Below are 15,157 nucleotides of genomic sequence, written 5' to 3' on the forward strand. Positions count from 1 at the left end.
GCAGAGATTTTACACCTCCACATATCCTGCTTGGGTTGGTGCCTTGGAAACTGAACTTGGTGGGAGACAGGAGAAAAGGGAGAGGACAGGGAGAAAGTTCTTTATCACTGGAGGCTCTGGAGTGCTAATTCAGCACATCCCATAAAATTAATCTTGCTGGCCAATGGTCCTTAGCCCTACCAAGAAAAACAAGAAACAAACAGCTTCAGCAGCAAAGGGGCACACATTTTATTCAACTTTATTACTTAAATCCTACCTGAATATTACTTAAAAGCTTTTCTATAAAGGAAATACTTCAAGAACATCAGCTCTACAAAAAGCACTCTCACAGGAGGCCAACACTCCCATCTCCCCTCTCCTGGACACAAGGGTTAATTCACTGTGCTCAACCTCTGAGCTTCATAGCTCCACACTAATTACTGAGGAGAGAAAAAGGAAATTAATGGCTGGCCAGAGCTGTGGGCAGAAATGAAGCAAGTGTCTGCTCAGAGCCTGGTTATTCTCCTAAAATCAGATTATCCACCTGGAAAAGCCAAATCACAATTAAAGCTGCAAACAGCAATTAGAACTGTTAAAAGTTAAGACTTCTTATTAAGGTTGTGCTCCTTCAGTCTCTTGTGAAAAAGTGCAATTAATATCCCCAAAATGACTTGGCAGTCTTGTTCTCACAGCAAGGATGAGGGGGAAAAACTCCAGTTATTACTGGATTATATGATATAATCCAATATGTATTTATATATATACTATATATAAAATAGATAATATATAATCCAATTGATATATGTATTAATATTATTTATTGACATAATCAAATTGATATATGTATTAATATTAATTATTGCAAGGTAAAAGCCTTGGGACAGGGAAAAAATCTGTGTTTATCATTATGGGTACACAACTAAACAAGGAGGGGAAAGTAACCTTGCAGCAAAACAGCATCAGAGAGACCAAGGGATGAGCAAGAACAGCAACTTTGCACCAAAATTCCCAGAATATAAATCAGGAGCACAGGAGAAGTCACTCAAGTGCTTTCATGCCCCTTCAAATTCCTGTGCTTATTACAGTAACAGTGATGGATGGCAACAGCTCAAGTGCATCCTATTTTTCATCCACCTTCTTCCCACCCCCAGTGTTTTTGATTGTCTGCCTGCAGCTGTCCTTTCCCTCAATTTTGGGAAATAACCTCCTTCCCAGGCAGTCTGTGGGATTTATTCCCTCAGATCACCAAATTACCCAGTTGACTCTGAGTATCACACAACCTGAACTTCATTAACTGATTGCAAAAACATGAAGTTATTATACTCACAATGTCATTTTAACCTGGGTGATGCTCCTCAGACCTACAAGGAAATAGGCAGATATTTTTCACAGCAAGAGCTGGACGGGTTTTGCACTCAGGTAATATGCAATAAATCAAGATTTCTCTGCTAAGAAGTTGCATGGATTTCTCTCATGTTTATTTACGAGCTGTTCATGCATCTCAAACAGCCAAGAGCAGAAGTTGGGGGACTCAGCAAAACACCAGAGCAGTAGGAGGAAGATACAATAACAGCAGCAACCAAAAAAAAAAAGTATTTTCTTCTATTTTGACTGCTACATTTCTTCAGAAACCAGACTGAGGTAGATCTGGCCATGGGGAAAGCCTCACATAAGTCAGAGATCACCAGGACTGAAAATTAATATTAAGGTTCAAGCAGCACAGAAAGGAAATCAGAGCTGGAGAACTGCAGCTGTAAACACAACCCATAAAATTCAAGTTTAATCACTTAGGATTAAATAAGTTTCATGGATATTACTGCCAGTGGTCAGCCAAGCTGTTCTCCAGCAGCTCTGTTATTTACAGCTATTAAATAACTGAATTAAAGTGTTCCAGAGAATGCTTTTTCCAAGGCAAATAATGGCCAAAATAATACACATTTTAAACTACCCTGTGCTCACAAATGACAAAAAAAGGGAAACACACTTGAGAACTAAACGAGCCTAATCTAAAAACAACTCTTGGGATGCTAGTTGCTATTATAAAAATGGAAAGCATGACAATGCAAGGCTGCAAGCTTTACTATTATTTTTTTTATAACTTTTGTTTAGAAAAGCTTGGAGGAGGCAGAGTAACAGAGCTGGAGCACATTAAAATACATTAACAGAAAACAGTCAGAGGAGGGGTTTTGGGGGTGTTCATGGAAAGGAGGTGAGGGCTGGCTTAACTTTTTAGCCAAGGAAATTGAGAAAACACAGAGCTGACACCCAGCCAGAGGGGTCTCCAGGTCCTCAGTGGGATGGCAAGGCTAGGGCAGGAATTCAGCTCTCAGGCTGTGTTTTGCCAAGGCTGTAAGGAAGCCTGGAAGTGTTTGTGAGCCAGAACCTGCCTGGAGCATCCTCAGCTGCTGCAGGAGGCAAGCAGAGCTCTGGCTGTGCCACGAAACCCCTGCAGGGACACCCAGGGAATGGGAGGGGATTCCTGTGACTCCATCTCAGTGGAAATGCACACAAATTATGGAAAGGCTGCCCTGAAAACTGCTGTGGTGCTCTGGCATTGCAATTCCAAGAACAAACAGCCCTCTCTGGTGCACTCTTGTTACATAAAATGTCAGGCTAATCACAGCAGCTCAGTTTTGAGTGTTGCCAAATGTCCTAAACTGAGGAAAAACAGGAGATACAGCGTTGAGAATGAGTTAGTTACACACCTACCCCTCTACAAACGGAGAAATGGAGAAATTAATGACATCTGACTGACCACAACAACAAACAGCTCCTCAGGTGCTTCAGGGTTGTGGGTCCCCAGGACTAGGCGAGAGATAAGAATTGACTCCAAGTTCTCAGAAGGCTGAGCATATTGTATTATATTATATTGTACAGTATGTTATCTTGTATTGTATTATATTGTATTGTAATATATTTTATTGTATTACATTATATCATTATCATATCAATATAATATCATACTGCATTATGTATTATATTGCATTATATATTTTATATATATTAGATTATATTATATATATTATATATAATATAATATTATATTATATATATTATAGATATATATTTGAATATTATATATATTATATAATATATATTATCATTTATATTATATTATATTATATTATCTATTCTGTTTTGTTCTATTCTTACATTCTATTTTATTCTATTCTATTTTATTCTATACTAAAGCTATAAAGAAAGGCTACAGCTAGAAGGCTAGAAAAGAACGATAGTAAAAAATTCATTATAGACTCAGAGTCCGACACAGCTGGATGTGATTGGTCATTAAATTAAAATAAACTCACATGCTGGGTAAACAATTCTCCAAATCACATTCCAAAGCAGCAGAACAGGGAGAAGCTGAAGCTTCCCAGGAGAAGAAATCCTGGTGAATGGATTTTTTCATAAAATATCCCAGTGACACTCAGGAACACACAGGGCTTGCTTTAAACCCCCAAAGCCACGCGGCTCTAGGCACAGGGGCTCCTGTGCTTGCCTTCCACTGAAACTGGAATAACTCAGGGAACAACCTCGAGGGGGATGACTGCATCAAACTGGAGCCTGATTTTTTTAAAAAAAGCCCAAATCTCTCTTCTGAGCCGCCAGGAGCAGTTTTTTATTCCAGGAAGAAGTAGGTCATGGAAGCAGCAGCTCCAGCAGAGTCCCTGCCCCAGATGCAGAGCCCTGAGTGGAGCTGTGTGCTCCCACTGAGCCTGCATGGCAGAGGAGGGCATCCTGCAGGGGATGCCAGGGGAACCACTGCCTGCAAAGGAACAAACACAACGCAGCACAGGAGCTCTGTGCACAGGAAAGCTGAATGGTGTGCAGGGACAGACACCAGAAACAACCACAAACAACCCACCTTTGGGTAAAAATGGAAAAAAAACCCAATGTCTGTTAAAAATGTTATTTACTGTTACCATGATATTCTTTGAAAAATCCCTTCGCCAAGATTTTTTCTCCTGGGAAGGTGAGAAGCCTCAGCTTCTCCACGTTTTGCTGCTCTGGAATGTGGTCTGGAGATTGTTTATCCAAACATGTGAATTGTTCTTAATTAACGACTAATTAAACCTAGTTATGAGTGACTCTCTGAGGAGCCACGGGGTTTTATTATTTATTCTTTTCTAGCTTTCTGATGTATTTTTCTCTATAGTTTAGCACAGTTTTAAATATAATATAATACAGTATAATACAGTATAATACAGTATAATATAATATAATATAATATAATATAATATAATATAATATAATATAATATAATATAATATAATATAATATAATATAATATAATATAATATAATATAATATAATATAATATAATATAATATAATATAATATAATATAATATAATATAATATAATATAATATAATATATCAGCCTTCTAAGAATATGGAGTCAAATTAATCTCTTCCTTGTCCTGGGACCCTCGCAAAACACAATGATTTACAAAACAATTCATTTCACGTAGTATCTATATATTCAATTCACATAATACCAATAATAATAATAATATAGATAATAATAGCAATAATACCAATAATATCAATAATAATACCAATAAGTATTCAATTCACATAATATCAATTTCACATAGTACCAGTGCTCTTCTCAAAATCCTGACTTCCTTGCCAGCTCAAAACCCCATATCTGGTGGTGTCACATCCTGCCCTGCTCAGTAATGAGGTACTTTGTGAAACTATTTGTTTGAAATGATTCTCTGGAGCACTAAATGCCAAGAGGAAATATGGAAATGCTCGCTCCCACACACACGAGCTCGAAACCATGATTTGTTTTCCACGAGAACATGTGCGAATCTGAGTCACAGTCTTTGTCTTTGGACAAAATTACCCTTAAAATAAAGCCCATCTTAGCGCTCCTCAGCTCCGTGGCCGCGGTGTTCTGGCGCCAGGCCAGCGCTGTGTTTTGGCCCATCAGTTTGCGTTCCTTAGCAATGAGCCTCAGGTCCCCAGCCCGGCGAGGAGGGACGGATGTCTCAGCACCTGCAGTGGGAATCCAGGGCTTGCCAGGCTCCAAACCACCCCAGCGCCCCTGTGTGCGGCAGGCACTGACCGCAGCCCGAGCCAAAGCAGCCCCAGAGGTTTCCAGGCAGCTCATGAGGCACAGGCACAGCTCATCCTGAGCAGGGAACACTTTTTAATCCGTTCCCTTTGTGCAGAAGGGAGTGTCTGGAGCTGGTTTCACTCCTAGCAATACACACTGCTCATCAAACAACTCCTAACAGAGACACTGGGTTTGGTTCCTTGAATCCCTTACACCAAATTCCAAGGGAAGGATCCCACTCTCCACTTCACCACAACACCCCCAAACTCGGGAGAAACCACACAGCGCTGAGGAGTGCAATTATCCCATCCACTCAATATTTAGACAATGAAATTCCTGTTGTCACTGCCTCGGGAACGAGTCCCTGATAACAGGAATAGCCTTGCAGCAAGCAGGAGGCTCCCAGGGGAGCCCTCATGCATCACAAACATCCAGCCAAACCTTCAACTCACCCTTTCCCCCTCTGCAGGAAGCCGAGAGGATTTCCCAAATCACATGATGAACCAGGGCATTTTCATTCCAAAAAAGGAATCACATTTTCCTCCCCCTGGGAAATCTCTGCAGTTTTGCAGCTCACTGTTATTTCGGGGAGAAAATAACTTTTGCTGCCAGCTTTCCCTCCCATCTCCCCCCGCCAGGAATCTCTGTGATGTTTGGGACAGGCTTCCAATTAATTTAAATGACTATTAAAAGGTTGCTGCTGCACTGCACAGTCACAGTGTGCAAGTTTTGTCTGGAAGCAGAAAACACGAGCGGGACGTGGGATCTCAAATTATTCTCAGAGGCAAGCATGAATAATGACAGAACAGAATCCATGCAGGAAAATTTGTATAGGAAAACCATCATCCAGACCCCAGATATTTCTTTTTAACACACAAGTGGAAAAAAAAATCTCACATCACTCTTGTGCTATCTCGGGCAGCCCATTTTCTCTTAATATCTTCATTTGTCAGAGTAGTACTTAAAATTGTCATTTTTGGAGTTGCTTTGCCAGGCAGAAAACTCATTCTCATTTAAGTCCAAACATCTAAGAAAAATGACGAGGCTAAATGATGAGGATGTATTTTTAAAGAATGGTTGAAGTGGAATGAATAACTATTTCCTCTTACAACAATCTGTCAGAACTAATTTCCTTCCTACTCTGATTCCATCTCACAATCTGCACCCTGGCCAGCAAACATCCTTTTGCTGCTCCTTCTGCAGGTTCCAGCTGCAAACCCAAAAGAGCTCAGCACCGCCAGGAGCCAGTCTGGGCAGGAGAAAACAAGGGTTTGAGACAAGACTGACAATCACCCAGAGCTGGCTTTTATGTTTTTATGGTGGCTGCTCCCTTGTAGATCATAAGTTACATATCTATATCTGAGTGCAATTGGAGTTTTAATTATTCCAACAGGGCGTGTCAGAGATTGAGAGTTTCCACATTGCACAGCAGTCCTTTCCTCCTGGGGAAGCCAACAAGAGCAAATTGCTGAAATGAGCTCTACATTTCCTAATTCCTAAAGAGCTGCCAAGAATGCAGGAAAAGAGAGTGGACATGCTCTGTGTTTGACATGAGGCAAAAGCCATACCCCACAGGCTCGTCCTGCTGGAAACCAATTCCACATCCCACTCAAGTGCAGCATATTTTCATCTTCATTAAGACGACATCTCATTTTGATGACCAATTGAAGCCTTAATAACAGGGAGAAAACCCTCTGCAGAATCTTCAACAGCAGAAGCACAGGTCATTTCATTTTCAGCATTAAATACTCAAGGACAAAACAGCCCTTAAAGCCTGATTGCTGTAGTTTGCACTGGGAAAGTGAAAATGTGATGAAATCCCCACCAGCAATAGCACAGGTGGTCTCAAGAGCACTTCAGAAATAAGAAGTATGCCCCCATGGTGAGCACAGGGAACACAGCTTCATCTAGCTTCAACAAATTTCACATTTTTTAGCACAGTTCCTCATGCTACCAGAAGCCACAGAAGTAGAAAGCAGCAGTTGGGATTTTAGGAAGAGTGGCTGACCACCAACTGACACTGCAATAAATGAATAATTACTTTCTTAAAAAAACAAGCCACCCAAATCTAAAACAATCTCTACATTTCCACAGACATCCAATCAGGAGAATAATTTAAATTGCACATTTGAGTCAGCTCAATGCTATTTTATAGAATGGCAAACTGGTGACTCATAGCACAAATCAGAAATTAAGTCATAAAAGTTATGTTGCACCCTCCAGACTGGGTGGAGCCTTACCTCACAGAAAGTTTCCTCTTTCAGATGAGTCTTAAAAGAGTTTTAAAAAAAGAGCAGTTTTGTTTTCTTCTCTTTCTAAGACCTGGCTCTGGTCAGGAGAGTTATACCCCTCCTGTATGAGCAGAGCTGAGAAACATTCCCCTTGTGGAAACAGAACTGCCCTGAAATTTTTATATTGTGACAGCATCAACTTGATCACAACTGTAACTTCCTTTCCCATCAGGGACCCTAGATTCAAAGTCTTTATTATTCTCATGTGATAAATAATAAATAAAAAATGGTAACACTACCATATAACTGTCAAAAAACCCCAAACCAATATTTAGTTCGTGCATTGTGCTCCTCCCTCACACAGAGAGAGCCCTGAAAGTGTGTTCTCTGATTTTAGCCACTTTCATACATCCAAAAATATTTGCTGGTCATCCCCTTTAGCACAGGTTTTTAATCATTCCTTGGAAAATCACAATCAGCAGTATGCCAGCTCAGGAAAACAGCAGTACAGTTAATTAAACAAGTCTGCCAGCTTCCATCCTCAGCAAAAACACATCCCAGAGTGTTCCAAGTGCCACCATCCCTGCAGCCACCCAGTGCCACTGCCTGAGCTTGACCTGGCAGTTCCTCCAGGGGCTGGGCAGCAGGGGGACAATGAACTGCAGCTGTGGTGACAGGGAGGTGCTGGAACCCTGGGTGCTGAGAATTTCTGACTTTCTGTGCTGACAGGCACTGAGCCCCAGGAGAACACTGCATTGACCTGAGGCTGTGGAGAAGGCTTCCAAAACTGAAAACAGAATTGAGTTCTATCTGAATGAATGGTGGGATTCAATTCTTGCCATAATCTGGGATTGTTGGTGTGGAGTTTGAATAGACGTGTGTGACATCACATGGTGGGAAACTCAGAGTTTAGAATGTAGTAATATATAGAAACAAGACAAAGGTTTTGGGGCAGAGGCTGGTCCCTCTTCTTCACCCTCTTCTCCATGGGTTTGGGTGGTTTTGTGTAATTGGATAAAAAAGTCCATATTGCAGGCCATGGGTGGTTGGTTATTGGGTTAAAAGTGAAAATAATTCAGGTGTCTTTCTGTCAATTTCTTATTTGGACAGTTTATCCTTCAAAGGCCTTTGAGAGAGAGAGATGGAGCTCCATTTTTAGTTTGTTAGTTTGTTTGTTAGTGCTGTAGAACTCAGGGTTTGTGAGACTGTGACATAGATAAGAACTAACAAACATCCGAGTTCCAACAAGAAATACCATCTCACACATTTAACTCTGACCCTGGCAAAAAGAAGCAAAACCTCCTCCTGTCTTACCTTCAGGGCTTGAGGTGGTCCCACAGGAAATTGTGACCACACTACTGAGCTACAGCTTCTCTGGAAGTCAGTGCTGCAGAGGGAAAACCTCACTAAATACACATTGTATCTGTGGTGGATAAAGCACAGCTGCAGCAGGATGTGCCCTGCATCCTCCTCCTGAGGCTTATTCCTCCTCTCCTTGGCACAGAGCAAGGTCTCTGCAGGATACAGTCTCCACTACATCCTCAAACCTGGGCCACCAAAAATCCTACCTGGCTTGGAGGATGGATCAGCACAACCCTGGCTCTCATCAGGAGCAGAAAGACAAACCTGCAGGTTGTCCAATACCCACTCAAAATCTGGCTGCAGCTCAGATGGGTTCAGTTTTTTCTTCTTGGGTTTAGAAGAAGGCACCAGGAGTCAATATTCCTGATTTGCCCAGAGCTACCAGAATGAACCATCACAGGAATGCCACACACAGCCAAGCCCTTGATTTTCTGTGGGTATTTCTGCACCAGCTGATTACATTCCAACCCAGCATAACCCAAGCCCTTGGCTACAGGCACCAGGAAATGCAGGAACAGGAGCCTCTAATCTCTGCAGGAAGAAAGCCAGAGGATTAGGTGTTCAACACACAACAGCAGAATGTTTCATTTAAGGATTTTGTCCACCTCCACATCACTGCAAACCATCTACAGCTTGCTTCCTTGTGAGGCTTTTCCAGGCCTGCTTCCCAGCCCTTGGGAAGCTGACCCTCAACTTCCACAGCACCTGGGACAAGCAGGAGACAGGAAAGGCCTTCCCTTGTTCCATTAGAAAGTTTCCTTGGAGGAAAAGCCCCACTTTAATTCTCTGTCCAAACTGTCCAACAGGACGTGTGGCCTCCCACACATCACAACCCCCCAGCACCTTCCCCACTGCAAACACATTGGGAACTCTGTTTCCTCCACCCTCACGTGTGTGCAGCCAAACAGGGACACTGGGAAGAGATGCAGCCTCTGACATTTCTGCTCCAGGTTCATTTATTCAGCTCTGTCACACCCTCCCAACGCTGTGGATGCCAAGCCCCACCTGCTCCATGGTCAGGCCTCCTCACCCTGCAATGCACACCACCACCCACTCACAGGGGAAACCTACAAATATCAGTAAAAACTTCCTTCTTCTTGCTCATCCCCACTCCAAGATCGATGAACAAACTTCTCATTCAAGTTTCTTGCATCCCCTCCCCAGATCTCTCACCCCTTGTGATCCTGTTCAGGACAGACTTGTGGTCCTCTCCCTATGGGATTGTTCCTGTGGGAACATTTCCATGCTGAGCCCACTAAGCTCTCCCAGCTGCCCCAGGTTCCAGAACTCTCCAGCAGGCTGTGAATGCTTCCCTCAAGCCCTGTGTCCCCCACTACTGATGTACTCCCAGCTGTTCCCTCATAATCCAAGGATTTGTTCACCTCCTCACCCTCTCTCCATTTGGTGGTATCAAAACCTCCTCCTCTGTACTTCACCCATCTGGAGGAGTTTTTTTTGTTTATTTTACAGCTCTTTTTTTTGTTTATTTTACAGCAGGTTTTTTTGTTTATTTTACTCTGTCCTCTCACAGTAACCTGGTCTGCTGGTGCAGTTTCTTCCAGCATTATTTATATTGCTTTTGAAAGAACTCATCCATAAGGCCATTTAGCATTTCCACCCTGTCTCAAAGAAAGCCCATTTAATTTATCACCCCTGTGAGAAACCAGCCATCCTGAGAAGTACCCAAGTAGAATTGATGGTACTAAAAACAACACTGCACAGAAACACCTGATGTAACCACTCTATTAATTACACCCATATTATACAAACTCTTCCTACATCTTTCCTAATTTAATCTGTGGTGTCAGGAAGCTTGTACATCCCAGCCCCACGACAGAGAGGGATCAATTCCTCATCAGCCATCACTGATTGATGTGAGCCTAACCTGTCCTAACCACCTCTGATAGCAAAGACTGAACAGCTTTCCCAGGAAATAATTCAGCATTCCACTGCTCTTACTGTCAGTAAAGTCCGCCAGCACCTAGCCAAACCCCTCTGCTCACACTGTGAGCCCATTCCTTCCCCCACCTGACGAGGATCTGTCTGGTTTTCTGCTTCCCCTTTGCAGCAACACTTCCTTTCAATTTCCTCTTTATTATGAATGCTCCAGTTCCTTTAATTTCTCCTTGCAGATCACTTATTCCAGGATTCAGCTGCTCTGCAGAGTTTCCCAAGTGCAGTGTGAGGGAAAGGAGAACTCATCTCTGCTGTGAGGGGACAAACAGGCACAGCACAGATGCTGCCAGAGGGATCTGCCAGGATCCTGGATTCCCATTTCTTGGTTCTCAGGGATTCAACCCAACCAACCTGCTGAAAAAAACCCCAAAAACCAATGACTGCAACACCACAGCCAGGCTGCCAAGAATCAAACAGAGCCCAGCTAAAGGCAGGAGGGCTCTCTAATCACCAGTCCCCAGGACAGGAGCAAAATCCTCCTCCTCCTTCCCCAGGCTCCTGAAGGAGACAGCTCTGACAGCAGGATTTTAACATGCCCACACCTCAGTCACGTCCACTCAGTATCCTGGGCAAACACAGCAGATTCAGGGGTTTTTAATGGGTTTTTCAAATAATTTTCTCACACATTCACTACTCCACTTAGCTCCAGTCCTTTAATTTCTCCTCGCAGATCACATATTCCAGGATTCAGCTGCTCTCTCCCAGTGCTCTGCAGAGTTTCTCAAGTGCAATGTGAGGGAAAGGAGAACTCATCTCTGCTGTGAGGTGACAAACAGGCACAGCACAGATGCTGCCAGAGGGATCTGCCAGGATCCTAGATTCCCATTTCTTGGTTCTCAGGGATTCAACCCATCCAACCTGCTGAAAAAAACCCCAAAAACCAACGGCTGCAACACCACAGCCAGGCTGCCAAGAATCAAACAGAGCCCAGCTAAAGGCAGGAGGGCTCTCTAACCATCAGTCCCCAGGACAGGAGCAAAATCCTCCTCCTCCTTCCCCAGGCTCCTGCAGGAGAGAGCTCTGACAGCGGGATTTTAACATGCCCCCACCTCAGTCACATCCACTCAGTATCCTGGGCAAGCACAGGAGATCCACGGCTTTTTAACGGTTTTTTTTTTGTAATTTTCTCACACATTTACTGCTCCACTTAGCCCAAGGAGTGAAACCAAGCCCGAATCCGAGTCTCCGTTAGATCAATCGCAAAGGTCAATTTAAATTTAGACAAACACAAATTATTTGCCAGAGCCACACCGCTAAAGGAGACAGCTCAAACATTAATTAGGGGCGCAGGAAAGGCCATTCCACACCTGAGCAGGTGCCGGGATGAACCCACAAGCCGCAGCTCACACGTGGGAAGGAGCGGGACCGCCGGGATGGAGACACCGGATCCGCACGGAACCTCCGGCATCCCGTGATGCCAGAACACACCGGCGGGGTCGGGGGAACGAGCGGCACCCGGGGGTTCCCGGCACGAACACCTCCTCAAACAGCAGCCCAGGGAGCACAGCCGTGGATCCGCTGCTTTAATCCGTGATTTTGGTGCCTCCCCGGAGTTCCGTGGTTACTTGTTCGGAGCACAACAAGGGAGCGACAGGTGCACACCCCCGGCAGAAGCTCCTTTGGAAGCAGCACTAAAACACGTTGTGGCAAAAGCCAGAAGGATAACCCACGGTTACACACTGTTCCCTTAGTTTAAAAAGAAAAAAGAGGGAAAAAAAACCCTCCCGGTATTTTTAGCAAATCTTTCGAGCTCCAAGACGCAACCTGCTGCCTTTACAATTTTTTTCCGCCCTGAGACACCCAGCAAAGCCATGCGCTGCCAGTCCCTCTTTTCCTGGCAAATCCCCGAGGAAACGGGAGCGCATGGAGCCCGGCTGGCTTTGCCCCCGTGCCTCCGCACCGAGCGGCGTTCGGGGAGCCCCCCGAGCGCCTCTGCCTCGGCTGACCTTGAGGGGGGCGGGAAGAGCGGGAGGCGGCAGAGCCGGGGCAGAGGCGCTGCGCTGCCCGCTCGGTGCCGGTGCCGCCGCTCCCTCTCCCGGCGGGGGCTCCGCGCCCCCTCCCCGCCCGGCGGCCGCCAGCGCCACCTGGCGGCGGCTCCCCGCGACCCCCGCCCCGGGAGCGCGGCCCCGGAACGCCGGGCAGCGCCGGCAGCACCGCCCGCTCCCGGAGCGGCGCCGGCGGGCCAGGAGCTGCCGCTGCCGGAGCGCCACCGGCAGAGCTCCGCTGCCGCCGCCGCGCTCAAGTTTCACCCGGTGACGGTGCTAAGAATAAACGCGCAGCTGGCGGAGCCGGGAAGCGCCGCGAAACCGCCGTGGAGCAGCCGCGGAGCCGGGGCCCCCGCGCCGCCCGCCGGCACCGCGCCCGCCTTCTGAAGGGCACACGGCTGCCGCCTCACTCACCGTCCGGTGTCGCTGCTGCTGCTGCTGCTGGCGGCGCCGGCCCAGCGCCGGGAAGCGGCCGGCGGCGGCGGTGAGCGCGGCGGGGCGGCGGCCGCAGAGGAGGAGCGGCAGCGCTCTGCCCGCCGTGGCCGCCATCGCGCCGCTGGAGCCGCCCCACGCTGCGGCGGCGGCGGCGGCGGCGGTGCTGCTGCCGCCCGGGCGGGGCGGGCGGGGCGGGGAGCGGTGGGGCGGGGCCAGCCGGCGCCGCTGGCCAATCGCTGCGCCCCTCCGGCCGGCCCCGGAGCTCGCTCAGCCAATCGGCGCCGAGTGGGTGGGCGGCCCGGAGAGGCGATTGGCCGGTGGGCGGGGCTGAGCGCGGGCCTGAGGGCAGGGAAACTCCTCGGCGGGGGTGCTGCGAGGGCGGGGCCTGTGGTGGGCGTGGTTGGGAGGGGCGGGGTCAGTGATAGGCGGGGCTTGGAGTGGAAAGAGGGGACGCGGGGGGAACCCTAAGGGGGAACAGTCAGGGACGGGATACGGGAATGTGGGGAGCACCGGGAAAGGGGTGCAGGGAGGCGGGATGCACTAGGAAGGGGTTCCCTGGAGATGGGGAGCTCCTCGGGAAGCAGAGATCATAGGGGAGAGGCTGCAGGAAGATGGGGTGCAGCAAAGATACCACAAGGGATACGGCATAGGGGTGGCACAGGGATTTGGGGTGCTAGGTCAGACTGGCACCCCAGCTAACAGCAGTTTCAGTGAAAGGTAAGAAAAGTATGTGATAAAAAATATCTGGATATTTATATATGTGTGTGTGTGTGTGTGTGTGTATGAATATAGATGTGTGTGTACATATATACACACATATATTTATTTTTTTAATATATATATATATATATATGTATTGCAGACATATCTATAGGTGGGCTGGGCTGCCAGCACAGACCTTGCAGCACCCAGGCTAAATAAGCAATCTGTGCTCAGCTTTCTCTTGGAAGGTGATGTACCTGGATTACTTTACTTAGAAAAGACTTTTTTCCTCTGGCCTTGGGAGTTACTACAGCAGCGATGGCAGCTCCTTCTGAATTCTTGTTATTTATCCCTCTGTGTTTCTAAAAATGCAGAGAGGAGCACGACCAAGTCATGGGATGACACAGATGTGCTTCAGCATCACCCACACCATCACAACACTCCTTTTTCCATCCCCACCTCCCTCCAGAGCTGCCTGATGGGCTGTTCTAAGCTTTCCCCCAAGCAATGTCATTTTGGAGTCTGTCCCTGAGAAATGCTCCACCTCAGTCCTCATTTCTGGCTGGATTTTTCATGCAGGCATGAGCTTTCCCTTCTTTCTCTTTGTTGGTTGGGAAAAGAGGTGGAAGCCTCGACTGTGTCCTTCTGGAAGGATTTACCCACTGTCTTTTTAACTTCCCACATTTAGCATTTCAATTATTATTTGCATTTTCTTGGAAAACCGAGGAGAAAAACTGCAGCAGCAGCTCATTGCTCAGACCTGACAGAGCCTTTGCTTGCTCCCTGCTTGCTGTGTTTCCCTCTCCTGTAATGGCGAAAGGAAAAATGCTTCAGAACAAGGATTTCGAGTAGCAAAGCCCTCAGTGATGACTCCACAGTGGAAGATGTTCCCACACACATCTCAGCAAAGGAGTCACCTCATGGACCACAGCCAGGGTTTCCCTCTCTGCAGCATCCCAGCCTCTCCCTGGGACAGCTCCCCGTATCCCAGTGGGATTAAATCCTAAAAATGGCCCAACTGTGCTCAATGCAGCTGGGCCAGCTGGAAAAGAAAGATTAGAAAGGCAGGAAGGAAGGCCCAGGATGGGGAAGGTCCCTTGGGGGCAGAGCCATCTCTTGTCCCCATGAATTCTCCACCCCAAATCTTCCTTTTGCCTGGGGAGCACAGACACGTTTGGGATGAGCCTGTGCTCTCCTCCTCGTGGGGTTTCCTACAGGGATCAGCTCTGAGGGGGACAGGGATGTGCACAGCAAGCACACCCTGCCCCAGCTCTCTCCTATCTCCTACTCCTCCAGCCACTCACACTCTGGTTTTAAACATTTATTTATCATTAAGGAGGAGCTGGGAATGACCCAAAGTAAAATTTTTTGGCAGAGTTTACACATTTCCAAGGAATGTTTGACAGAGGTGGGGGAAGATGGGCTTTGAGCAAAAGCTGAGG

General features: G+C 46.6%; 1 protein-coding gene across 2 annotated transcripts in view; it reads right to left on the reverse strand.

The window, feature by feature from the left end:
* The window catches only part of MCU (mitochondrial calcium uniporter), an 86,744-nt gene extending 73,581 nt beyond the window's left edge, over positions 1 to 13,163 (reverse strand). For both annotated transcript variants that reach the window (XM_064717173.1, XM_064717175.1), the window contains exon 1: positions 12,993 to 13,163. In XM_064717173.1, coding sequence (XP_064573243.1) covers positions 12,993 to 13,127 — 135 coding nt within the window. In that variant the 5' untranslated portion in view covers positions 13,128 to 13,163. The remainder of the gene's footprint in view (positions 1 to 12,992) is intronic.
* Between the last annotated feature and the right edge of the window lie 1,994 nt (positions 13,164 to 15,157).

Source organism: Zonotrichia leucophrys, chromosome 6 (assembly GCF_028769735.1).
Source record: "Zonotrichia leucophrys gambelii isolate GWCS_2022_RI chromosome 6, RI_Zleu_2.0, whole genome shotgun sequence".
Taxonomy (NCBI): Eukaryota; Metazoa; Chordata; class Aves; order Passeriformes; family Passerellidae; genus Zonotrichia; species Zonotrichia leucophrys.